Source organism: Artibeus jamaicensis, unplaced genomic scaffold (assembly GCF_021234435.1).
Source record: "Artibeus jamaicensis isolate MK-2021 breed Jamaican fruit bat unplaced genomic scaffold, CSHL_Jam_final scaffold_2172, whole genome shotgun sequence".
Classification (NCBI taxonomy): Eukaryota; Metazoa; Chordata; class Mammalia; order Chiroptera; family Phyllostomidae; genus Artibeus; species Artibeus jamaicensis.
In genome coordinates, this window is record NW_026522031.1 from 692,003 (window position 1) to 719,412 (window position 27,410).

The 27,410-nt window shown below is 48.6% G+C and overlaps 1 protein-coding gene across 1 annotated transcript in view; it reads right to left on the reverse strand.

The window, feature by feature from the left end:
- KIAA1549 (KIAA1549 ortholog) overlaps positions 1-27,410 on the reverse strand; it is a 120,008-nt gene that overhangs the window by 51,609 nt on the left and 40,989 nt on the right. The window contains exons 2-8 of the mRNA XM_053656615.1: positions 12,974-15,691; positions 10,325-10,413; positions 9,096-9,273; positions 7,660-7,790; positions 5,283-5,466; positions 3,942-4,001; positions 2,325-2,473 (exon numbers count right to left, since the gene is read on the reverse strand). Of these exons, the coding sequence (XP_053512590.1) occupies positions 2,325-2,473; positions 3,942-4,001; positions 5,283-5,466; positions 7,660-7,790; positions 9,096-9,273; positions 10,325-10,413; positions 12,974-15,691 (3,509 nt within the window). The remainder of the gene's footprint in view (positions 1-2,324; positions 2,474-3,941; positions 4,002-5,282; positions 5,467-7,659; positions 7,791-9,095; positions 9,274-10,324; positions 10,414-12,973; positions 15,692-27,410) is intronic.

The window sequence follows — 27,410 nt, forward strand, 5'->3', positions numbered from 1 at the left end:
CCTTTCAAAGGTGACTTTAGTTTTGAGAAAAACCAGAAGTCACACAGCCCTGAATCTGGGCTGTAGGAGGGCCGAGTCACCTGGGTGATTTGATGGTTTGCAAAAAAATCTGCAAGAGACGTGATGCATGATCAGGAGAAGCATTCCTGGAGAAGCTGATCTTTACACCTCTCCACCCTGCGGGGGGCTCGTATCTGGCCTGCCCTTTGGTGTCTCTGACCAGTTCCCTGACCACTTCTGTTTCCTAACCACCACTTAGTGCAGCCAAACGGCGCTGCACTAATTTTTTATTAGCCTTCAGAATTAATACTAACAAAAGGGCTCCCATAAGGCAAGTAGATTACACCCACCTGTGCCTACCTGCATGCCTATTTATTCCACTGAAATGTTCCGGTCCATTGCAGAAATGGTTTCCCCTTGCAGAAGCCATACTTCCAATCCCCAGTGACGCCCAGCCCCACCGAAGATTCTCCGAGCCTGTCCAACCTGAACACAGCCGTCCAGCCTAACGCCGGCATCCCTTCTGGGGGGCTTCTTCCCAGACCCCGATCTGGAATCCACGCAGCCACGGTGGGAGGAGCCATCGTTCTGGGCAATGTTTTCAATTTCACTTTAAACATTATTTTCTGATTAAAATCACATGTTCGCTAAAGAAATTGCACATTCACTGGGGAAATTTTCAAAAGCACGAAGAAGAATGTAGGAAGAATAAAATGAAAATCACCTCAAGTTCAACCAACCAGAGATAATCCTTGTAAATATTGTGGCATATTTCCTCCCATTCATCTTTTCGTGAGTTTTATATTAATAATTGGATTATTTTGCGCACGTTCTTATGCAGTCTCTCTTCAGTCAAGATTTCTCCTCACTAATTCAAAAAATGATAATGGCTGCCCAATATTCCAACATGTAAGGATCACGACAATTTCTGTACCTATCCCCCTACTGCTGGACATTTAGGTTGTTTGAATACTTTCACTTTCACAAATTATGTTGCTAACGAGTCCTGTGCCCTGTACATGATTCCCTATCTCCATCTTCACAGCTGGCCACTCCAGTGCTCCATGAGAAGCAGGGCATGGTGAGTAAGCAACCCAGGAGACGGCACTGTTACCGAGGGGTGAGTCGGGTAGCTTTCACTTACCCACTATTCCCACCTTAGGGAGCTTTCCTACCTAAATCTAGCACCTCCTCTGTCAACGTACGGTGCTTTATAACTGTTTTCTGTGCGTTTGTTAACCTCCGCCCAGACCTTGAGCTCTATGAAGCCAGGGTGACTGAATACGGCCAAGCTTTTATAATTCATTTTCATTGTTCTTCTTTGTTTTATATATATAAATATATTTACATGTAAATATAAATATAAATATATATTAATATGAATATCACCCTTCTATTAAGTTTTTTAATTTCTCCAGATTCTACTGCATCTGGCAAAGAAACTACTTTAGAAACCTAACCACCACCTCTGTGGGAAGGGAGAGAGAGAGCAGTACTTACAGGGAAACCTGGTCGGAGAGTTGGGGACGATGACACCAGCCCTGGGCCAACTGCCACCCTGCCCCTCCCCAGAGTCAGTTCTGCATCCTTCTCTCCAACGCCCCTGGACCACCAACCGCCCGCTCCTGGACATCCGGTTTCACCCGAAGTCTCCTGTCTCTGGAACGCCGCGGCAATACTATCCCATTCTCCCGGCTCTATGAGCCAGCAGTTGGTGAAGGGGAAAATCCAAATCACATTAATGCACACTGAGATGGGAATAAATCACAGCCCAACCTCCAGCTCACTGTGAGCCTCTGCATTTAAAATGGGTCACTCTCCAACTGAAACGAATCGTCATTTGTAACTTTTCTGCTAATTTATAGGAGGGAAGGATGTTTTGGGTAACATGAGACAAGCAGGGGTGGCGGGAGGCGTGCGGGATGAGGCGCTCAAATGGAGGGCAGGGAATTTTCCTCTTTCTCACTTCTTAAGGTCTCTTGCAGCTGAGCGATCCATCTCTATGAGACTCTCAGTAACATTACCACTGCATCATCCAGTGCATTTTGCATTTAAAAAAATTACTTTTTGAAAAATAAGGTCATCCCATGGCTTGGCAACCCGCTGACAAAAGCTGTTGGCTGTGCTCCCCGCAAGATCCATTCCCGCACTGACCACTCACCAAGGACTCGGGGAGTATTTGTCTACAGTCTAGTCGAACTGAAATGCTGCCCCATTTGGTCGCCATCGAAGACAGCAACCCATCGGAATCAGAAGGTTCTTGCTGCCTTTCCCATTTGCATGAGAATGTGGCATGACTTCAGTCTGCTCTCTCTCCTTCCTACCTGCACCACGCTGTTGCCGGCAGCCACGGTGGCCCTTCTCCACATCCGCCTTCTGGTGGACACCTCACCCAGCAGCTGGGCCAGTTTGCGCTCCATCTCGGCTTGAAACACTTCGTTCTGAAGCTGCTTCTCAACCACGCCCAGGAGGACTGCATTTCAAGTGAAACACACACAGGGGCCCAAAGTGAGTCAGCGGTGGAGGACAAAAAGGATGGGTGTAGGAGAGAAATTAACACGCGGTCACCCTAAAATGCCAATCTCCAGAGTGGTGACTTTCAACCCTTTTCATCTCTTGGCACAATATAAACTAATGACTAAAATTCTGCGGCACACCAAAAAATGGAGTCTATTTTTTTTGCTGATCTGACAAAATAAAATAGGTATAATTTCGCTTCACTCACACTGGATGGCTACTGCTCTATGGGCTTTTGCCATTTTTTTTTTTTATTTGGCAGTCTAAGGGAAAAGAGGTCAGTGCCCCTGACTAAACAGTCAGGTGTTACACGTCCTACAAATTCTAGTGGAACACGGGTTGGAAGTTGCTGCCCTGGAAGAGGAGACGAGAAGAGGGAGGAAAGCAAGGGAGGACCACAAAGTGCTGGTCAGGAGTCTCATTTGCAGTTCCGAGCCCACATGTTGCAAAGACTGGTGGCCAGAAGTCCCAGACACTCAGCAAGGCCAGTGCTTTGGGGCTGAAAAGGCCCGAACAGGATCAAACATTTGGTCTCTGCTCTTTCTTTCAAAATTCCTGGAACCGGTTTGGGTTCGTATCTTATCTCGACTCATAAACTGACTTCAGATAAGGTGCCTGTCTTCGACGTCTGCTGTAAACAAGATTATCTCAGCAGACCATCTGCCAGATTCCCCTTCCCGCCAGCACTGGCTCCAGTCCCTCGGAGACAGGACCACGGGCCAGTCACTTAACTGCTATGAAAACTATCTGGAAAACGAGGCCAGGGCACCTCGCAGAGAGGTGGGGCCTTTACATGGAAGTGCTGAACGGGAAGCAGAGGGGGCCTCGCAGGGTGCGGGAACTCGGGAACGGGGCCTGTTGCCACTCCGTGTTCTCCCTCCCCGTGACCGGCGCCACTGTGCTGCTCACACGTCGGACACGGGGGAGCACGTTACTACCCTCACACTTGCGGGCACCGGGTGAGAGAGTCTGGTCCGGCAATGAATGCCAGAGCTCTAAATACCTGACTCCGGCCGAGGAGACTTTGAAAATAGCTTCTCATTTGCTCACCGCGTTACCTTTCTGTCCTTATATAAAAGCAAACAAATAAAACTTTTAGAAAGAGAGAGAGAGCCTTGCTTCAGAGCCTTGTGCCATTCTAGCTGGGGACATGGTCAGCTCCCGTTAGACTGCCCTGGACGTGAGGCATGAATCTGAGAGAAAGCCAACGCTTCTCGTGCCACCGCTCAGTGGGACGTATCCCCACAGCCAAGTCAGAGTCCCCTTCTCAACTATCCTTTGCCAGGAGTTCAAGGTGCACTTTGCCCTGGAGTCAGGACTGAGAAACAGGAAAGGTGGACTCGTTCTCTTAACTGAAGCGGACGGCCGCACCCAGGCCCACACGGACCCCTATTCTCACCGGAACATGACGCAGTTCAACGCACCTGTTCTCACCCAGGACGACTTCAGCAGCTGGGACAGGTTGAGCTGCGGGTACTGGAAGGCTGGAGAAAGGGAAGGGTTAGGTCAGGAGAACAGGTCGGTAAAAAACATGTTTGCAACACTCAGAAGAAAAATGTTCTAGGAAACAGTGGGTAAGTGATGAGGCACTGCCTGTGCTGTATGGTTCAGCACTAAACACAGAGGGAGAAAATGCCCGATCAGGGTGAAGGTATGGACAGCGAGCAGTCTCTGAGCATGGGAGTGCCAAGGGAAGAGGGGGAGGGAGGGAGGGAAGGAGAGACGGACGGAAGGAAGGAAGGAAGGAAGGAAGGAAGGAAGGAAGGAAGGAAGGAAGGAAGGAAGGAAGGAAGGTGGGCTTGCTCAAGTGACTTGCTGGGACGCTGCTTCCCAGGATCAGCTCATGTGCCTTTGGAAAAGCGACTGTCCCAAAGCAATGAGTTTTCACACTGTGTCCTCAGAGCCCCCGGATTTCCCAGCAGTGACTCAGGGTCAAATGACCCTATGCTCTGGCTTGCGTGGGACAGTCCTGGCGCACACCTGTCGTCTAGCCACCTATTTTATCCACATCTTCGCGTGCACTGCTGACCACTGCCCACTGTAAAGAACGATTTCATCCAGGTCGACTGCTGCATTTGACAAGTTATTCTTTCTCATGTAATTAACCATACACTGAATACATTAAGAATCAACGGACCGTTCCATTTTAATAAATAAATATTTATTTATTTTTATTTTTGTGGCTTGATTTCAACTCTGGAATCTGCTAGTTTGGGTTTTATTTTTGTTTCTGAAGCAAATGTTTCCCCCACCCCACTCCATTTGTACTATGAATCTAATTCCCAGGGAGAAAAGTGTCATTTGTCTTCATTTATTATTGTTTTAACTGTACATGAAATAAAATTCACTCTTTTGGGGGGGGTCTAGTTTGGAGGGTTTTGACAAACGCACAGCATCATGGAACCGCCACCCCGATGAGGGTGCAGTGGACAGTCTCGCTGCCTCCCCGAACTGCCCTCTGCTGCCCCTCTGTGGTCCGGCTTTCCTCCCACCCTTCTCCTCTGGCACCCACAGGGCTGCTCTCCACCCCTCTGGTTCCACCTCGTCCAGAACAGGTCTCGTCTCTCATAGCACCCTTCCCTAGGAACAGAGGCTGACAAAGAGGCCCCGTGGGTGGGCAGGGCTCTGAGACCCACCCTGGCTTCCATCTGAGAAGCTCCCATTTTATCTGACTTCAGCTAAATCTGTCACTTGAGAAACAGAGGGCCAACGACAAAAACGCTCGGGGCTGCATCCCGGGAGCCGTCCAGGACAGCGGTACTCACGCTCGGCGATCTGGAGCACCGGGTACCCCAGGTAGAAGCTGAACTCCACCACACTCAGGTTCCGGAGCAGTTCACTCACTTGGGTCCCGTTCCAAAACCCCTGCGCGCTCTTAACGGCAAAGACGATGTTCACCGGGCCCCGGCGAGGAGCCACCCTTGAAGAGCCCACGGTGACATTCAAGATCTGAAAGGAGGAAGTTGTGGTCAGCTTCTAAAGCACACAACAACGTCCCGCTAAGCTGGACACTGATTTCTCTCCCACAACTTCTCTCGCTGGGGGAAGGTTTTTAAAGGAAGGATAATGGGCTTCAGTGGCCTGGTCCCCCTTCGCGACACTTTCAGTCCTCACGGTGAATGAATATGTTTGCACATTAAATGACGAACTGAACGTGTGTGTCCATCGTCCCTCCCCCTTTTATCCCAAATCTCACAGAAATAACAATAAGCCTGAGTAGAGAGGAATAAGTCCACAGCAGTACTGAGAATGGAAGAAAACCTGAGATGCTGTCAAATTTCTGGGAAATGGAGAGAGGCTGGAATCGTGTTGATCTAAACCAGAACAGAGGGACAAGCCCACAGGCGCGGACACCGGCGTAGCTGAGAGCCGTTCTCCCGGAGGGCTGCGGGGCCGGGACGGGCCCCAGAGGAGGTCCACAGGAACCGAGAGTCACTGCCACGATCGTTTAAAGGCTGCGCGCCAAGGAGCCGAGCCAATTTCCTCTTCCCTCTCCGACAGCCACACCCAGGCCCACACAGAGGCGCCAACCTCGGCCACATCTCCACCCAGAACAGCGGAGCCAATGCTCCCTGAGGACGATGAGCTCCTTGCCCAGGACCAAGAGAAGCACCGCGGGGTAGGCCCCTGAGCAACGGGGTGGGTGGGGACCGCTCACAGGAAACGAGGAGGAGAGAAAAATGAAAAAGGCAGCTCCGCCACAAAAACACACTCACATGCTCCATCCCCGGGCACAACCTCCTGATCTTGCACTGGGGGCCGGGGTCCCGGTCCATCTGTCCCTGACCAGCCACAGCCCCACCGCCGGTAGAGACTGCCCCGTGCCCCACTGGGTCTCCCACCAGGACACAGGGCTGACGTGGAAACAGACCAGACAGCTGAGCGGAAGCCGGAAGAGCTCCCAAATTAACCACTAGCTCCTTTATTCCTAACGCCAACCAACCACTGGTCTGCAGGCAGGTGCAGACAACTAACAGGGGTGGCTCAGTTGGTTGGAGTGTTATCACGTGCACTAAAAGGTTGACGGCTCAATTCCAGGTCAGAGTGTGCACCTAGCTTGTAGGCCTGGTCCCCAGACGAGGTACATACAGATGGCAACCAAGAGATATTTCTTTCTCTCCCTCTCTCTCCCCCTTTCTTTACCTCCCTAGCTCCCTCCCCTTTTTCCCTCTCTCCCTAAAATCATAAACACATCCTTTAGTGAGGTTTAAAAAAATAATGTTCTTTGAATAATGGATTTTTAAAAAATAAATAAAAGGACCAAAATCAACACAGTATATTGGCTATACAGAAAACAGAGGTTAACTCGGGGAACAGAGACAACTTTTTAAAAACCCTGATGTCCCCAGAGACCTTCAAGGTGCTATTACATCCTCATGAAAGATAATCCTGTATTGCCCTGGCTGGTGTAGCTCAGTGGATTGAGTGCGGGCCTGCAAACCAGACCATCACAGTTCAATTCCCAGTCAAGGCACAAGCCTGGGTTGCAAGCCAGTTGCCAGCAGGGGACACACGACAAGCAACCATACATCGATATTTCTCTCCCTCTCTCCTTCCCTTCCCCTCTAAAGATAAATAAATAAAATCTTAAAAAAAAAAAAAAAAGATACTCCCACATTGTTATAGGAGAGGCCACAACAAAAAAGGAACAAAGACTAGTGAAGGAGAGATGGCTAAGACAAAATTCAACAGAGGGATCAAGTAACACAATAAACACAGAGGAAGAGTAAGTTAATGACTGGGAAGACAAAGTTTAGAAAATCTGTAAAAGCAGGGAATTATACAAGAGATTAAAAAGATACATAAGAAAAATAAGAAACATAAGTGAATCCAAGAGCATCAAAACTGGCGTAGTTAGGCACTTCCCCCATCGGATATACTACAAGTTAGTATGATTCCTTTTTAGCACCTTCCTGAGCTTCCTGCACCCGCTCCCCTCCCCTCAGAGCACCACAGCTGAGCTCCCTGCTTATCTGCTCCGAGGCCCTGGAAGGGAGGGCAATCCTGAACGCTAAGAACAGAACAGGCTCCCCTGGAGGGAATTAGCAAGAGTTCAGTGCATCTCCGAGGAAATGCTATGAAACTAGTTCCCCCCTAAAGGCTAAAGCAGCCTGTCCCGCCGCCTTCGGGGGCTCTCCTCACCTGCACAGTGAAGTTGTAGGTGCCCAGATGGTGTTTCCTCACTTCGGAGAGCGCTATCAGCAGGCCTTTCTCGATGCGCTGCGTGAAGTTGCAGAAGCCGGTGTCCACGCTCTGAGGCACGAACTGCAGGACTGCAAGAGAGACGCAGTCACAGGCCCGTGAGCCGGGCGTGCCTTCGGGACCAAGGAACCAGGCGAGGCAGACCGAGGACCAAAATCGACCAGTGTGTCCGTAAACAGGGTCAAGTTCTAGGACGTGTTTTTTTTTTATGTTTCTCTCATGAGAATGCAGAGTCATCACTGCACCAAAGGAAGATATGCAAGGGGAAGGCAGCGCTATCATTTTTAGATGGGAAAGTACTTACCTGACTGAAACATTTCAAATATATTTGAATTCATTAGAGATGAATTCTGAAGTATTCATGGGTGAAATGACATGACACCTGCCATTTCTTTAAACACTCTAGCTTCCTCCATTATGTGTGGGGAGAGACAGAACAAAATTGGGAAAATGTTGGTAATTTTTTAAGCTTAGTGGCAGGCATATGTGACCTGAATATGTTACTTTCTCTACTTTTGTAGGTTTGAAAAATGTCCCTACTAAAAAACTAAATAGGATATAAAGAAAAGCTATGAATTTCAGGGAGTGTGATAATGATACTATTGACAGGTACACATGTATGTATGGATACATGTATGTGTGTATGTACATGTATCTCTGTTTATGTTTAATAATCCTTCTCTTTCAGAGACATAGGCTGAAATATTTATGAGTGAGACGATGTCATCTCAAAATCACGTGAGATGCTCTCAGGACCGACCCATGTTGCGGCAAATGGCAGTGTTTCAGAAATAAGTCCGACAGAAAAACTCAAGAACCATGATTTCACTCATATGGATACAAAGCTGAAAGCAGCCAATGAATGAACAAGAACAAACAAAACTTCACAGACAGCAGTGTGGCGGTTACCAGAGGGCAGAGGGCAGAGGGCAGAGGGGCGGAGCCGTAACGGGGACAGGGGTCAAACACATGGGATCTGACTCTCGGGGGTGGGCACACAATACAACATACAGGAGATGTACCGTAGAAATGTGCACTGGAAACCTACATGAGCTTATTAGCCAACGTCACCCCAATACATTTAATGAAAAAACAAACCAAGAAACCTCCCAAAATAACGTGAGAGGAGGGACTGTAGATGGGGGTGTGGATGGAGCAGGGAGTTGAAAATTGTTGAAACTGTGTGACAGTTCCGGGGGGTTCACTGAACTGTCCTGTGTACTTCCGTCTACGCTGGCAATTCTTCCTAGTTAGCCTGTTTCTGAAAATTTAAATGAGGTTTTTTAAATCCTCACCAAATTTTTTAAAAATACTTTTTTAAAAAGTAAAGTGAGATTCCGTTTACAAGTCTAAACAACCGCGGTCGGCGGCCTCACCCGTCTGAACCTGGAACCTGGACTCCGGCGCGAGGAGGAACGGCCTCACGGCCAGGATGAGAGGCGTCTGGTCGCGCACCAGTTTGCTGTTCACCAGCGCGTTGATGACGGATATTGCCGTGTAGACAAAGGGGCCCGACGTGACCAGGAAAGTGAAGTCAGCGAACAGTTCGTAAACCTATGAAAACCAAAAGGACAAGAGATAATGGTTGTCAAATAAAAGTACCATCCACCCAATGCCAGGAAGCTGGATTGAGCAGAAAAATAATAAAGTAAAATAAATAAACAGTGAGTTTTCAATGAAGGGCTAGGGCTTTACAGACAGTCAACAGTGTATTTGAGTCGTTACTCTAACACATCTGCTACCCTTCCCTAAAACAGCACAAAATTACCAGAGTGAGGACGGTGAGGAAGAACAGCCAACAGTACAAACTAAATAAGGAGTTATGGGAATTCAATGTGTCTGCTGTGTTTAACCCACATATAAAAAATAGTTCTTCTACTGAGCAATGTTTTCCGAAAGAAACAGGTGAGCCACACATGCAAGCATAAAATTTCTAGCAGCCACGTTTAAAAAAAAAAAAAACATAAAAGGAACAGGTGAAATTAACTTCAAGGACATTTTACTTAACCCAATGTAGGTGATGTATCATTTCAATGCAAATTACTTGACATCCCTTTTCCCACTAAGTCTTTCCAATCCAGGGTGTGTTTGGCACTGACAGCCCATCTCCATTCAAAACAGCCCCATTTCACACGTGGCTCATGGCCCCCCCATTGGGAAGTGCGGGGGGGGGGGTCTCCAGCGTGGCTGCCGAGCTTATCAGGGGAGGGGAGGCCTTAGCACAGTGTCCACCAGAAACACCTGGAAATGCGTCTCTGTCTCACTGAATGTACAGAAACACGCACTCTCCCTAAAATGTCATTTAAACTCAAATCCAAGTCCTTCCATGTAAATCAAGAGAAGCACGACCCTTTGGGCTGTCACCCCAAACTTCGGCCTTGCAGCCCCCTCATCCCGACTCTGACAACACACCCCTCCGATGGACTGACCCTGGCCCAGCCTGGGGTCTGGAAGGGCTTCCCTGACCCCGCAGCATTTGAGTAGAGACCCAAAGGACAAACAGGCACTCGCCAGGGGAAGGGAGGGAGGGAAAGCGCGTTTTGTGACCACTGTCACGCGCCGTCCCCCGGGCACCTGTGTCAGACCCCCTGCCGTGGGAACCTACCTTGAGCTCCACAGCGCGGTTGAAGTGGACCCTCAGCACCTCCTTGATGGACGTGATGATGTACTCCTGCACGGCTCTCCTGGCCAGCACTGCAAACCAACGCAGTTAGTGTCGCTGCAAATCCTGCAAGCATCACGCTTCCGGGCCCCGGGGCAGCACCCGGGCCATGCCAGTGTGGTGTCGGCTCCAAAAATCGTTTTGTACACAGGCCCCAACGAGGAAAGAACACAGTGGATCTTTAAAGACACCAGGTCAGCCATGCTCAGCATCAGCTTGGCCACGGAGACCCTCCACTCTGCCCGGGACAGTGAGACCGGGGACCAGACTCTGTCCTGGCCCAGCCAGGGGACGGACCGCATGGAGTCCTCATTGTCCACAAGAGGCAAGTTCCTTCAGCATCTCATAAACTCGCTAACAAGACGAACCCATTCGAGGACCTGCTGTATTACTCTGAATAGTCCCTACGGACCACCACCGCAACTTCCACCTTCTCAAATCACTCAGAGTAAGATCTAAAACTGCAACACTGGGGTATGGGTCTCGGAATGTTTGGAAAGAAGAATAATCAACAAACCAGGATCTCATGATTCCTCCAAGCATCTCTGGTTTCCCCAGAGCCAAGCGAGGTGAGAAAGCGCTCCTGCGGAGCCCAGGGTCAGGCCGGCCCAGGGTGGGGAGGGCGGCCTCACCCTGCACTGGATACGTGTGGCAGAACCTTCCTAACGGTGTGTCGGGGATCAACAGAGTGTGCTTACTATTATTACAGAGCTAAGAACAAAAAGCAAAAAAAAAAAAAACCCACACAACACCCTTTCCGAGGACAAAGAATCACCCCAACCCTCTCCTTGATGTATAACTTAAGAAAAAAAAAACAAACAAAAAACCCAGAGTCAAAATCTACATGATGATTCTAAATGATACTTCCTGTGGGTCCAAATGATCACGGAGAACAAAAGCCGGCACTCCTCGCCACTTAGAGACCACGGGACAAACGGTCTGGCTACTTCCGCCCAACTCTGCACACTCACACTGTGGAAGCGTGTGTGTATAGTGGGAGTGGGTGAATTTTACCCCAAAATATTACTTAAAATACATGGATCCTTAATGAAGGACACCAAGTTCATTAACTGTGTATCATATATGAAAGTTAATCCAAGCTACACATATTTGACATTCTTAGAGATATTAAGTGATTTCTAATCATTTGTAGAATAAATTCTAAAAGACACATTATAACTAGAAGTATCATAAATGTCATAGGATCTCAGAGATAAAAAAGCTTTCAGTGGGTTTTTTTTAATGAGCTTCTTCCAACTGACCCCTTTGTAGCTACTGTGTAACAATTCTGTAGCAAGGAAGGAAAGTGTCATGTCTGTTACAACTCTGAGCTCTCTTCCAGCTACTCTAATCCCGAAGTTGAAAGTTCACCACTTTGTGCCAGCCTCCTTTCCTGCTAATTACCTCCTCCCATTATACGATCTAACAACCAGCCAAGCTGAATGCCCTTGGGCTGGGCCACCGCTCCACCCCCAACCTGGAGGACACCTCCCTCCATCTTCAGATGACAAGTCTCATTAGACGTGACCTCTAATTCACATCCCTCCAAGCCTGTCCCGCTTACAGAGCCCTGCCTCAACCATTCTCCACACAGCTGCTAGAAAACACGGCTGAGCATCTCTCCTGCTGGAATGCACGTGCCTTGCAGGACTCTCTAGATCCCATAAAGCTTCTTAAAGCACTTCCCACAAACTCAGTGCTCCGTAATTACTGGTCCCACGAGTTAACAAATGGTTGTCCCATTTGGGGAGGGTGGACGTGAGAGAGCAAAGGCTTCAGCTGCCCCCAGCAGCGAGCAGGGGACGCACGGCCCATGCCACTTGACACAGGAAGACCAAGCATGTGCCCCTTCTCCTTCCCCACCCCCACCTCTCCTTGTCCTCCCTTCCCAGCCCATGCCACCCCTTCTCTGCCTCTCCTGCCACCTTCTCCCTCTTTGTTCATCCCTCCCCGTCGGCCCCCTTGGAATCGACACACAGATGCAGGCTGTGCAGCCACAGTGTGTTGTATGTAAGTACATGCACAGGTCACGAGAACTCATGCAGCCCTGTCACTTATCATGAAGAACAGGCTGGGGAGCCTGACTGAGCAGGCCCAGTCCCCGAACTGGCACAGACATTAACAGCAACCGCGCTCCGGTTTCATGGGACAGGCAGCGGCCAGGGACGATGCTGCTTGTCGGCTAATCACTCAGGTTTCTCTCAACCATGTCTTCTCAGCATCCGCTGGGTTACCAGCTCCACAGATACTATCCTAGCGAAAGCTTCTATGGTTTGTTTAAATCTTTTATTTGTTCCTATTGCTACTACTAACTGCCACGCAATATTAGCGGGTGCTCTTTATATACCAGGCACCATGTTAAGTATTTTCCACGCCCTGATGCATTTAAATCTTTACAACAACCCATCGAAGCGGGGGCCGCTATCATCCTCATTTAATCATGGAGGAGACAGAGGCTCAGCGAGGCTAAATACCCGTCTGAAGGACTCACAGGTGATCACAGAGTGAGGATTACTAACCTAGTAGATCTCTGGCTCTCAAGCCTACACTGAGATCGCCCCCACCCTGAGAGGTGACCAAGCAGCGCCTTACCAGTCGTGATCAAGTAGGCATCAGGAACGGTGACGTCACACACATATGGCGGCTTGGTGGGGAGCGAGGCTGGAATAGTGGCCATGGCTTCGGGGGTGGGGGTGGAGCCGGGGTGGAGGGACGGCGAGGGAAGAGCCACGCTGCTCTCGTGGGGACCCTGAGTCTCGGGGCTGCTGATCGGGACGGTGTCCACAGCGCTGGTGGGGCCGGCAGGGGTACCGGATGTGCCTGGAACGGTGGTGATGTTCATCGCCGCCTCTGTGGGGGAGGAGGATGGGCCCACGAACCGAGGCTCTGTAGGTGCGGGTGAAGGGGTCACTTCAGAAACCAGTGAGGATGCTGACGCTGGGGACATGGCCGTGACCAGCACTGTGGTGGTGGGAATGACTGTGGAGAAAGAGGACGAGACAGACGTGGGATCATCCATAGCCCGGAGGTCACCATCAGAAGGGGACGGAGTCGAAAAAAGAGATGATTCCATTGGAGGAGCTGTTGTATGAAAAGCAGTCAAAAGCGACGTTAAGTGAGGTCCCGGAGTCCAAATGTCAAGGACGGGCTCCGAACTGGAGGGCACCGAGGTTGGGGCTGCAGGTTCATGGGACGTGGGTGGAAACGCAAAGTCGGAGGTAGCTGCAGTGCCGGCCGAGGTAAAAGGAGCTTCAGAATCTGTCGGCGAAACTGCGGATGCTCCAGAGAACTTGAGAGCCTCGGAGGGGAAGCTTGACAGCGGCGTCGCTTCCGAGTCTCCAGGGAGAAAAGCGGACGCATTTAAACGAAGGTCTGAACTTGGCCAGAGCTGAGAAAATTCCCGGTTCGTGGAGTTAGGAACAGGAAGCTGAGGTGGCTGCAAACTGATCGAGTCGGACAATGTAAATGCCTCAACCAGGGTAGAAAAGTCCTGAGGGGCGAAGGCTGACAGATGGCTTGACCCCGGAGCCGGAGAGGCAAGGAGGAGCCCTGAAGATGAAGGCACCGCGCCGCTGAGCTCCAGGGGCGGCGTCGAGAAAAAGCCTGAGGCCCAGGCCAGCGTACTTGCACCTTCGTGGTGGGAAACACGGGCAGGCTCTCCTGACGGATCCGAACCATAAGAAGAGAAGAGAGCTGGGTCTCTGGGAGCAAGCGAGGGCGTGGGCGCATTTGCGGCGACGGAGAAGGACGAGGCGAGGAGAGCACCGGGAGTGAGCGAGGGAGACACAGCGGTCCCACTGGGTGGCGTTCCTTGAGTCTCCGCGCCAGAGAAGGAGCCAAAGGCAGTTGTGCCGAGTGACACTGGCAGGGAGAGGCGGCCAGGGGAAGGAGACGCCGGGCTGGACAGGACACTGCTCCTGGACACCTCGGCTGCAAGCCCGACACTTGTTCTGGAGATTTCCACGGATGGGGAAGACAGTGGGACCACGGGTCTCGAGGGGAAAAGCGTATTGTAGTCCTGAGGCTCCCCCTCGAACTCCGAGAGGTCCGCCGCCGTGCCGCTCAGCGGGGAGACGCTGCTGCTCCCCGCCCACCCGGTCACGGCCTCCGCGCCGTCCCCCGAGCCCACGTCTCTCTCCGCGAGGCTCGGTGACAAACCGTGCCGTGGGGACACCATGGTGCAGGATGCACACCACGTGTACGGTCTGGGTGGAGACGCGGGGCGCCAGGCGTGGGCGTCGCCCGCGCGCCCCGGGAACGCTGAACTGCCAGGCACTTCCCACGCGTCCCTGGAGTTGCCGGGAAGAACGGGGTTGTGGGAGACATCAGCCGATTGAGTAGAAAAGGACACAGACGCAGGGAGAGTTGGAGACAAAGCTGAATTTCTGCTGCTGCTGCTGCTGCTGCTGCTGCTGCTGCTGCTGCAGCTGCCGTGATTTCCCAAAGCAAGGGCCGTCTGGGACACGGTGGCAGTGGAAAACGTTCCTGCAGAGACGGTTTCTCCTGGCCTCTGACCCCAAGCAGTGGTCCCTGCAGAGGATCGGTCTGTACCCGTGGCCAGAACTTCCTCTGGAGGCGCCGAGACCTCCCCCGAGGGGGGCAATGGCTGGCGGGTGACGCCATCGCCTACTGGCTGAGACACAGATGACGCTGGGCTGAAAAGGAGGCTTGCAGCGCCCTCTGCTCCTGAGGCCGCGGTCTCCAGCGTCTCCAGCGACGTCCTGCCTGGTAAGTGCCCGGGAGGGTCAGGAGGATGAAGCACCAAGTTCCTACTGGGAGCTGGAATTGCGCCCTCGCTGGGGAGGACGGTCAACCGAAAAGCGCCAACGGGACTCGCAGAATCAGCATGTGCCGTGTCTTCCCAGGCTGAGGCCACTTCTTCATCTTGAGAAGAAACCTCGGGTAAGGACGGCGTCGGCAGGGAGTCCAGTGCTTCTCCCGGCAGCCCCGGGGGGCTGGCTGTGAGGTGCTGCGCTGGGGAAACCAGGCGGGAGGTGGGCCACTGGGTTTCTGGCAAGAAGTTCTCCATCTCATCCTCTTCGAGGACCACCTCATTGCTCGTCACTGACACGGAGTTCGCCCCGAAGATGCTGTGACCTGCTGCACTTTGGGTCAGCGGTCCCGGGTCTGAGAAGGCCGTATCAGAAGCAGTGGTGGCTGGGGATGGCGTGCCCTGGAGGGAACGGCTGGGCCGGGCCCCTGGGGCGGTTTTTGCTAAGGCTGTGTGTGCGGGGCTCCCCACGGTGCTCTCCCGCGGCGGGAGCTCCACGGAGGGCAAAGCGAGGCCGCGCTGCTCAGGAGAACGCTCGTCTGCAAAGCCAATAAAAGCCGGGTCAGTTGCAAGGCCAGGCAAGTCACACCGCTCGGCCTTGGATTCAGATATAAAAATTTACTCTTTCAACAAAGACCCACTCACTGGGAACAGTCACGATTCACTGAAGTTAAAAGCTAACTGGAAGCCAGCAATTGCCAGCATCGCTGCCGGGGTAACATCTGCCAACAGTCACACGTCGGAGCGCCAGCTTCACTGAATCTGGGGTGTGTGTACACAAAGGCATTTTTTCACTTTCTCTCTAACGTCACCACAGAACACTGCAAACAGGGGAGGCCTTGGGAAGTTGTCTAGTCTGTTCTCTCTCGTTTATCACATGTGACAGAGAAGCTGGGAGAAGGTAACGAAACCAATTAGGTGATGATGTGTGGACAGAAGTGGAGCCGGAATGTGAATGCAAGCCTGCCTTCCCCTGCCAGCCCGTGTTCTTTGTCTTCCATAAGAGCTGGCTCCCGAGAGAAATGAACACGGCAACTGGGACAGCATCCCTCACTCCCAGGTGGGAGGGTCCCACAGCTTCCTGGTCCGATGGCCTCCGCCTGCGGCCCCGGCTGCCTCCCGGCTCGGCTCTCACCACCCTGCTCCTGTCTCACGCCTTCCCGCCTGTGCTCTGTCCCAACGAGCAACTCCCTGCACCCAAGGTCTCTCTGGCTCGGTACTTTGCACACTCTTGTCCCTCTGCCTGGAATGCCCGTCCCCGGCTCTAGCCCAGGACGACGCCTACTGGTCCTGCAGAGGCAGCAGGGACACCCCCTCCCTCCTCAAGTTGGGCTAGTACCTCTCCCTAGCCCCTGCCGCCGTATCCCTCACCACACCCCTGAGATCAACTGTGAGCTTCCCAAGGACCAGGACGGTGGATCTGCATCCCTTACATAAAGTCTGAGCTCGATGAGCATCTGTTGAATGAGTGAGCGAGAAGCGTCTGAGGGCCAAGTTCTCGTGTGTGCCAAAAGCATCCTATCGTCTTCTCAGACTCCCGCATTTCCTCTCCTTGTGGCAGCTACCACTAATCATTTAAGTGGTTTAGGTGACCCTACCTCTGATTCAGATACACTGTTGCACAGAGAAGCAGGACACGTGGTGGCCACAGCCCCCCGTGACGGCCAGGGCACGGGGGGCTGTCCAGGGCGACCCAGGCTGGGGACTGAGTCACTATCATGACTCGTAACAACATCCTGCTCCCACTTGTCCAGACAATCTATCAGAACACAAGTGTGGGTTAGCATAGGGATAATCCTGGATGCACTCTTTTTACTTTTCAACAGTAAATTATTTCTATTCTATTCCTGGCACTATGGCAGACCGGAGACCTCAACACCTCCCCACTTCATAAAGCTTAACCATGCTCGATAAACCTCCAAAAACATTCTCCTATATGACTGAGCCTCCCCGACAATGGGGGACACGTACTGAGTATAGCAGCAAAGCAGGAGTTGACTATGGAGGGGTCATCAAACACTGAAGTCACCAGAGAGGCAGGAAGGACACTAGACCAGGCCACCCAATGCTAGGACACAGGGGAATGAGGGACAAGTGAAGAACCCAATTAAAAACCAGCTCCCAAAAGCGGAGACCCCGGAAGTGCCCGTCTAGGGGCACGCGTGAATAAGAAGAAACTGACCCACCCATCAGAGAACATCAAGAAAAAGTATCTGTTGCAAGTCTGACTTCATGCTGCTATTTTACAGAAAGTCTCCCCAAGTTTGGAACTTATACTGTTTGTATGGTCTGAAGACGTATCTGCTGAGACCACAGTTCAAAGTGGACTGAGCGGGCCTCCGACGCCTTCCAGAGGCTAACGTAAATCATCTCCAGAAAAACGCGCTCTCAAACCAGGCCATCGGGGATTCTGCAGCTAGAATTCCAACAAACAACTGCACAATTCAAAATTACACAGCACGTAAAAGAAAATAAGGTACTATGGGGAAAAAAAAGCCAAGAAACTAACCAAAAGAGGAAAAAATACACAAACAGTATCAAGTCCGTACAGACTTCAGATATTGGAATTATGGAATATATTTTTTAAAGTGTGTTCATTCATTTAAAAGAAGGACAGAAAACATGAGTAAGGAGCAAGAGGCTATCTATGTAAGTGGCTAAAAAGACTTGGAAAAAAAACAAAGAACAACAGGAACAAGTATAAAAGACACGTGGACAATAACTGGGGGGGTGGAAATGGGAGGGAGGAGGGGAGCACAGGGGGGTGGACTGGGATGGGAGTAAAAGACAGAAAACTACTTGAACAACAATTAAAATAAAAAAATAAATTAAAAGTACAAAGGACATTTGAAATTAAAAATATTTATTTACATTTTAAAACTAAATACATAATATACAATAAACAATAAACATCATTTAGACATAGCTGAAGAGAGATTTCATGAACTGGAGGATATACCCAAGAATGGAGCACAGAGAAAACAAAAGGATAAGAAATATAAAAAGGATACATTAAGACACATGGAAGATAGATGAGAAAGCCCAAGATACATTTGATCAAAGTTGTTTTGTTTTAAGATTTTTATTTATTTATTTTTAGAGAGAGGGAGAGAAACATCAATGTGTGAGAGGTACATTAATTGGTTGCCTCTCACATGCCCCCCACTGGAGACCTGGCCCGCAACCCAGGCATGTGCCCTGACTGGGAATCGAACCAGTGACATTTCGGTTCACAGGCTGGCACTCAATCCACGGAGCCACGCTAGCTAGGGCTGGTCAAAGTTTTAAAAAGAAGGGATTGGGGGGGTTGGGGAGAGACAATATTCAAAGAGATAGCACTAAAAATTGTCCAAAATTAGTGACACGAATCCTTCAATGCAGGAAGACCGTGACATCTCAAGCAATGTGAATGTTCTCAAACCCCATGCCTGCACGCACCCGAAGGGCACGAAGGACACCGTGCACACATGAAGGGCACCACAGGGCACCGAAGACACAGAGACACTGGAAATGCAGTCCAAGAACAGAAATGGCAATCACAGCATCACATACCTACTTCACAGAACTGGGAGCCAAGTGTCAGTGAAATAAAATCTCCAAAGTGCTAAGAAAAAATACCCAGCATCCTAGATTTAAATAACCAGCAATACTTCCTATTCTTAAAAGAAGGCCATTTTCAGATCAGAAAAAGGAGTTGTAACAACAGAAGACCTCAGCAGAGCAGCCTCCCTGAAATAGGGCAGTCCCTAAATTCATGGACAGATTCTGCGGCTTTAAGCAAAAACAATGAACCAATTTTACCAAAGGCTAATTGAGATAAACAAGAGTTAAGTTCCTCCAGCATCTCACGACATTATAACAAAGCAACACTGAATTAAACAAGGCTAATGGAGGACCTGCTATAATTCAAGAGGAAAGGTAATTACCCCAGAAGGAAAATCTGAGAAGAATAGAGAATGAATAAATAATAAAGGTAATATGGTTAAATCTAAACAAATTCTGATGGTATAAGTGAACAATAATGCTACGTAATTTGTGAGGTTATAAAAATCATAATATGGAATTAACATAGTTTATTACAATTGCACAGAAGCTGAAAGGGAATATTCAGAGGTATTCGTGACTCACTAGCAGAGATGCAAATTAAGAGTGAAGACAAAATTCTGTGAACAGATTTTGTGTATTGATACCTATAGTAAAATTTGTAAATAACAGTCGTATATTTATATAGACACAGTATTTCTAGCTGGTTCCATCAACATTTGAAAATCACAGAATTACACCAGATAAAAGCTGCTTCCTTTGAAGGGTCATATTCCTTTCTACATAATAGCTCTAAAAAAATGAACAGTAAAAGAAGAAAATCATTTCTTAAGAGATTTTAAGCTGCTTCATGGCAATATTATTCGACATCTCTTGTCTTCTAGACAACCTGGCTGTAGGATTTCTTGTCTATGTGCTTTTACGATTTATCTGTCACATTCCAAGCACACGTAAAAGCAAACATGATACTTCTTACACAAGGTAAAGTAACAGCTTTTCTACAGGAAAGGTTAAACATTACACATTTAAAGAGTCATGAGATTAACATTCTGTCCAACCATATAGCAGGTAAACTTGAATGTTTTCCTAAGGATAAACCATTTATGTGCCTGTTTTAAAACTGCTATGGTAGCCCTATCTGGGTAGCTCAGTTGGTTAGAGCACTGTCCTGTTACACCGAGGTTGTAGGTTCAATCCCTGGTCAGGGCACATACAGGAATCAACCAATGAATGCATGAATCAGTGGAACAACAAATTGATGTTTCTCTTTCTCTCCCTCTCTCTAAAAGAATAAATAAGGAAAAATTAAGATTGCTATGACATAATTTATTTTGATATATAAGATCTGAACGCAGAGTGAGGTTTCTTTTTATATGAATCAGAGACACCTTTATAAGTGCACCAGGAAACTGCAAAAGACAAAATAACAAAGAAAAGACCATTTAGTCACTAATTTATGAGCCCAGGTAGCTGATGTACATTAGAATGCAATAAACTCTGTCTTCAAAGGACAGGGAACAGGAAAAACAAAGTGGTCAAAAGGATGAAAAATTCTGAAACTCCCAATTAAGAAATGTGAGGTGTGCCAAGCAGTGACACTTTTATTTTTTTTTACTTTGGCCAAGTCCCAGGAGAGAGACACCAGCACTGAAGAGACAGCAGCTGACACGCCACAAGGAATTACTTCTGCAATTAATTCAGGAAGAGGTTAGAAAGCCCAGGTGAGTCTCTCTCCTGGCGGAAAAGGCTTCGGGGACTCTAATTTCAAGCCCTGGAGATCGGTTTTCGAGCTCAAAACAGTTGCTCACATAAGGTTCTCTCTGCAAAGACAGAGAGAAAGGAACGGTACTGAGGACACCGGGGCTCTCAGACTGTGGCCTGCACACTGGTCACGTGGGGAACCTCATATACATGCAGGCGCTGTTCAGCAGGGCTGGGGCGGGTGCTGAGCTTCTGCACCACTGCCCAGGGGGCGGAGGGGGAGCAGGTCTGCAAACACACTCTGAACAGCAAGCGATGCTCTCACACAGACCACACAACACATGCGTACTGGGTGCCCACCTTATGCCTCGGCCTGGACTAGGTTCCTGCCACGCTGTAACACAGGAACGAGGCAGAGAGGGCCCTCCCACCATGCTGAGCAACTAAAAATCCACAAGGCAAACCCACAGATGCACAACACTGAGTGCAACCCCTGGACACACTGCAGACTGCGGGTGACGATGCTGCGTCAACGCAGGTTCATGGTTTGTAACGCACACACCACTCGGATGGGGGATGCTGGTCCTGGAGGAGCTGAGCATGTGTGGGGGCACGGGGTCCCTGGGAAACCTCTGCACCTGTCCCTCAATTTTTCTGTGAAACTAAAACTGCTCTTCAAAAATATTTTAAATATGACTTCCAGCCAAGATGGAGGTGTAGGTAGACACACTGTGCCTCCTTGCACAATCGAAAAAAGGATAACAACAAATTTAAAAATAAAAAACCCGGGGGGGGGGGGGGGCCGCCCGAGCGCGGGCGGGGGGGGCGAGCGTGGGGCGGGGGGGGGCGGGAGGGCCCCCCCGGGCGGGGGAGGCCGGCCGACACAGGGAGCGGGGGGGGGGGACCGGGGGGGAGCGCCGCCATTTCCCTGCTCTGACCCCACCTCCACATACAGCGTCATAACCCAGCGACTCTGAGTGGCCCGGCCCAGGGGAACCACCTAAGGCACTGCTCCTCCGCACCCAGCTGTGAGAAACAGCAGAGGGGGTCGCCATTTCCCCGCTCTGACCACGCCCCCACATGCAGCGTCACAACCCAGCGACCTGGGAGTCTAAGGCGCCGCTTCTCACACTTAAAGGGCGTGAACAGACCAAAAATGGCGCGAGAAGATCTCAAAGCCCCAGAGCCTATAGATCTAAGCAACGAAGAAATAGCAAAACTCTCAGACACACAGTTTAAAACACTGGTCATCAGGATCCTCACAGAACTGGTTGATTATAGCCACAAATTAGACAAATATATGAAGGCGAAACTAATGGAAATGAATGGAATTGCACAGGACACCAATAGCAATGAAAAGGAAACTGGGACTCAAATCAATGGAGTGGACCAGAAAAAAGCAAATAATGGCCAAACAGAAAAGAGTCAAGAAGCAAGAATTCAAAGAAATGAGGAGAGTCTTAGGGACCTCCAGGACATCTTTAAACGCTCCAACATCCGAATTATAGGGGTGCCAGAAGGGGGAAAGGCACAGCCACCAGTGGAAAACTTATTTGAACAAATAATAAAGGAGAATTTCCCCAATCTGGCAAAGGGAAATAGACTTCCAGGAAATCCAGGAAGCTCAGAGAGTACCAAAGAAGTTGGACCCAAGAAGGAACACACCAAGGCACATCATCATTACATTAGCCAAAATTAAAATGAAGGAGAGAATCCTAGAAGCAGCAAGAGCTAAGGGGACAGTCACCTACAAAGGAGTCCCCATCAGACTGTCAGCTGATTTCTCAAAAGAGACCTTACAGGCAAGAAGGGGCTGGAAAGAGGTATTCCAAGTCATGAAATCCAAAGACCTACAGCCAAGATTGCTCTATCCAGCAAAACTTTCATTTAGAATGGAAGGACAGATAAAGTGAACTTCTCAGATAAGATCAAATTCAAGGAGATCATCACAGCGCAAAAACGGAAAAAAAAAAAGAAAAAAACAAGGGGAGGGCAGAAGGACGAAGAGAGAGAGGACGACGAAAAAAAAAAAAGGGAAAAGAAACCAACCAGAACTGACAGAAAATTGAACTGTATGGAAGTCCAACAACCAAAGAGTTAAAGTAGACACATTTCATCCAGACCAGTAGGAGGGGTGGAGACAGGCAGAGGGGTGAGGAGGACTAATGGCAAGGTGGCAGCTGGCTGACCAGCCGGTCCCACATTCGTGCACAGAAAAGCCAGGAGGAAGAACTGGGGAGCAAAACAGACCACGTAACCCAGGGCCCCAGCACAGGGAAATAAAGTTCTCAAACCACAGATTGAAAATACCTAGGGGGGTTAGGGCAGCGGGAGAGGCTCCCAGCCTCACAGGAGAGTTCGCTGGGGAGACCCACAGGGTCGTACACAAGCCCACCCACCCACCTTGGAACTGGCACCAGAAGGGTCCAGGGTCATAAACAAGCCCACCCACCTTGGAACCAGCACCAGAAGGGTCCAGTTTGCTTGTAGGAAGCAGGGAAAGTGACCGAAATTCAGAAGAAAGCAGAGCAAGCACCACTGTTCCCTCTCGGACCCCACCCCCACATATAGTGTCACAACCCAGCCACTGGGTCACCCCACCCTGGTGAACACCTACAGCTCCGTCCCTCACTACATAACAGGTGCAACTGGACCAGAAAATTATGGCTCAAACGGAAGAACAAATCAGAGCCCCAGAGTCAATACTTCTAAACGACCAAAAGATGGCCAACCTATCAAATGTACAGTTCAAAAACACCGGCAATCAGGATGCTCACAGAATTGGTTGAATTTGGTCGCAAATTATATGAAAAAATGAAGGCTACGCTAAGTGAAATAAAGGAAAATGTACAGGGAACCAACAGTGATGGGAAGGAAACCAGGACTCAAATCAATGGTGTGGACCAGAAGAAAGAAAGAAACATTCAACCAGGACAGAATGAACAAAAATTTGAAAAAATGAAGAAAGGCTTAGGAACCTCCAGGACAACTTTAAACGTTGCAACATCTGAATCACAGGGGTGCCAAGAGCAGAGGAAGAGCAAGAAACTGAAAACTTATTTGGACAAATAATGGAGAACTTCCCCAATCTGGCACAGGAAATAGACTTCCAGGAAATCCAGGAAGCTCAGAGAGTACCAAAGAAGTTGGACCCGAGGAAGCACGCATGAAGGCACATCATCATTACATTAGCCAAGATTAAAGATAAGGAGAGAATCTTAAAAGCAGCAAGAAGAAAGGAGAAAGTTACCTACAAAGGAATTCCCACAATACTGTCAGCTGATTTCTCAAAAGAGACCTTGCAGGCAAGAAGGGGCTGGAAAGAAGTATTCCAAGTCATGAAAGGCAAGGACCTACATCCAAGACTGTTCTATCTAACAAAGCTTTCATTTAGAATAAAAGGGCAGATAAAGCACTTCTCAGATAAGGTCAAGTTAAAGAAGTTCATCATCACCAAGCCCTTATTATATGAAATGTTAAAAGGACTTATCTAAGAAAAAAAAGATAAAAATATGAACGGTAAGAAGACAACAAACTCACAGCTATTAACAACCACATCTAAAACAAAACAAAAGCAAACTAAACAAACAACTAAATAGGAACAGAACCACAAAAATGGAGATCACATGGAGGGTTATCAACAGGGGAGTGGGAGGGGGAAAAGGTACAGAGAACAAGTAGCATAGAAGGTAGGTAGAAAATAGACAGGGGGAGGTTAAGAATAGTGTAGAAAATGCAGAAGCCAAAGAACTTATACGTGTGACAGACGGACATGAACTAAAGGGGGAGAAGGCAGGTGGGAGGGGTGTATAGGGTGGAGGGGAATAAGGGGAGGGAAATGGGACAAGTGTAATAGCTTAATCAATAAAATATACATATTTAAAATATTTTATTTGTTTATTTTTAGAGAGAGGGGAAAGGAAGGAGAAAGAGTGGGAGAGAAACATCAGTGTGTGGTTGCCTTTCATGTGTCCCCTTTTTGGGACCTGGCCTGCAACCCAGGCATGTGCCCTGACTGGGAATTGAACCAGCGACCCTTTGCTTCACAGCCCATGCTCAATCCACTGAGCTACACCAGTCAGGGCTATATAAAGCATTTTTAAAAGCTTTATTATATATAAGCTTTATAGTATATAAATATATAACATGTTCTATAATACATATATTTATACCTTATAATATAGTATATTATATATTATAAAGGTTTATTATATACAAGCTATCTATTCTATAAATATATTCTATATAATATACATTAGAAAGCTTTTTAAATAACATATATTATAAAGCTTTTTAAAAATGCTTTTAAAAAGACAGAGATGCCTAACTATCTCTAGAAATGTCTTGGTCTTACACACGCAAAATCATTAGGTGTTTTTCCATTTGCAAATCTTCCCTAAATATAGGAATCACGGAATCACGGATTTCTGAAGCTGAATGAGCCCTTTAAGCTCGTGGCCAACCCCCTCACCCTGCAAATGAGGCTCAAAGAGTTTAAGCCGACTGGCTTAAAATAGCAGCGAGGGCAGAGCCAGGCCAGAAAGGCAGGTTCTCAGGGGCTGACCACTCGGCAGGCCACACCATGTTTACTCAGATCAGCCCATTTCACCCAAACTGCCCGTGAGGAACTCACACTGAAAAACGAGCTATGTTCCTATCACGGAGCTGAGAGCTCCTGCTAACTCCTGTCCCTATTACCGAAACCTGGGGGAAGGCCTGCATTCGGAGCCGGGAGGCCCCACCGTCCATCCACCTGGGGACGGCTCTCAGCTGCAGCCATGGGCACCAGGGAAACAAAACACCCTCCGGGGGCTGGACTGCAAGACCCAGGGGACGGCGGCATCAAAACCTCTGAAGGGCTCTCATTCAAGTAGAACCATTAGTTTTGCTTCTTTGCGAAACTGTGGAATTTCCAAAACGTGATGACTCACCCATCTCCACTGTGGACAGTGAGCCGACTGTAAACCAGAGCCCTTACAATTTCTGTGATTGTAAAAGCCCCAGGAGTTAAACCATTACCCATTTCAGCAATCTTTAGCAACTCTTATTCTTCCTCTAGTTCTCAGGTTGTCTGTCCTAAGAGAAGATTTCAGTGCCGTTATTAAAACCACCCCTCCCCCATTCTTCATTTTTCTCCCTGGTCTAGAAAATGGTGTGTCTTTTTTCTCTTTCTTTCTCCCACCCCAACTACAGACTGACTAATACCTTCTACCAGGTTACTCTTCCTTCCAAATGGTACAGATTTTATCATCAAATAGCAACTAGATTTAAAAAACTATAAAATTATAGAGAACAGACTGACGTGTGTCAGAGGGGAGGGGGCTGTGGGGCTGGGTAAAAAAAAATGAGGTGACTACGCCAAAAATAAACCTCACAGACACAGACAACAGCCTGGTAATTAGACGGGGGTGGAGGAGGTAGAAGAGGGTGGAAGGGGACAAAAAAAGAAAATTGTATTTACCAAGTATACAGATAATAATATGGAGAATACCTGAGTTCCCATCGCCCAGTTTAAGAAAAAAGAATATGACCCTTACCTCTGGCATCCCCTCTGTGGCCCCCGCACATCCCCCTCGACACCTTCCCTTCCCACCACGGGAACCAGGACTTTTTGCTATGTGCTCCTCACATCCTCGCTCTTCTTTGCAATCTTACCCCTTGTATGTATCCCTAAAGGGTAGACTCTTCAACTCTGTATACTCTCAAACTTTATCAGAATGGAATTATACTGCATGTATTATTCTACTGCAACTTATTTTTTTACTCGATATTTTTTCAGATTCACCCATATGTGTTTTTTCCGTAGAAATGCAATTATTTTCATTTCAATACGAACGCCACTGTATGAATGCACCAAAATGTGTGTATCTCGCTTCTGTTGATGGACAGTTGGACCACTGCCGATTTTGGATTTTACAAACATTTCTGATAGGAACCTTCTTACCCATGTCCTGGTACACATATGTGCATATTATGTATGTGTATGTGTGTATTATAAGTATGTGTTTATGTGTGTTTGTTGGCACATATGTCTGGTGTGCAAGGGTGTGAAGGGTGTGTATTAACATGGGAAGCATGTATGTCCATATTCACAAACACATGGGAACAGAACTGCCAGGTCAGAGGATATGTTCACCTACAACTTTATTTACTAGATGATACCAAGTAATCTTTCAATGTAGTTGAATCAACTTATACTCCCACTCTTGATTGCTGCAAATCCTCACCAATGCTTTTTTTAAAAGATTTTATTTCTAGAGAGAAGGCAGAGGGAGAAAAAGAGGTAGAGAAACATCAATGTGAGGTGAAACATCATCAATCAGTTACCTCTCTCGTGCACCCCAACCAAGGACCAAACCCACAACCTGGGCATGTGCCCTAACTGGGAATTGAACCGGCAACCTTTTGCTTTGCAGGACAACGCCCAACCAACAAAGCCACACCTTACCAATACTTAATACTCCAAAACCTTTCCCACCTTCCCTAATCTGCCCAGTATAAAACCTCCGGTTTTAAAGTACATTTCCCTGATTGTAACAGACTGAGCCCCTTTCCCTACCTGCTGGCCAATCACGTTGCCTCTTCCGCTGTTTTCTCAGTTCTCCTGCCCATTTGGCTACTGGACTGCCCCCCTTTTTCTTTCTGACTGAAAGACATTCTCGATAAATTTTGGGTACTAATCCTATATCAGTTTTAACTTCTCTCAGTTGGTGGCTTCTCATTTGCTTCTCTTTATGTGGTCTTTTGATGAACAGAACTTCTTGGTTTTTAATGTGCACGAATTTATGAAGCTTTTCTGTCAGTTTGAGATTCATGTGTGCATGTCTGAAGATGGATGGTTTAAGAAATTCCTCCCAGCACTAAGAAGCATAATCATAGTCTTCTCTATTGTCTTCTGAAAGTGTTCAGGTTTTTCCTTTCTCGTGTAAAGTCAAGTGTGCCTGGAGGAAGACGGTGTGTGTGCATGTGTGAGAGTGGGTGTGTGTGCACGCATACACACACAGCCACGAGAGG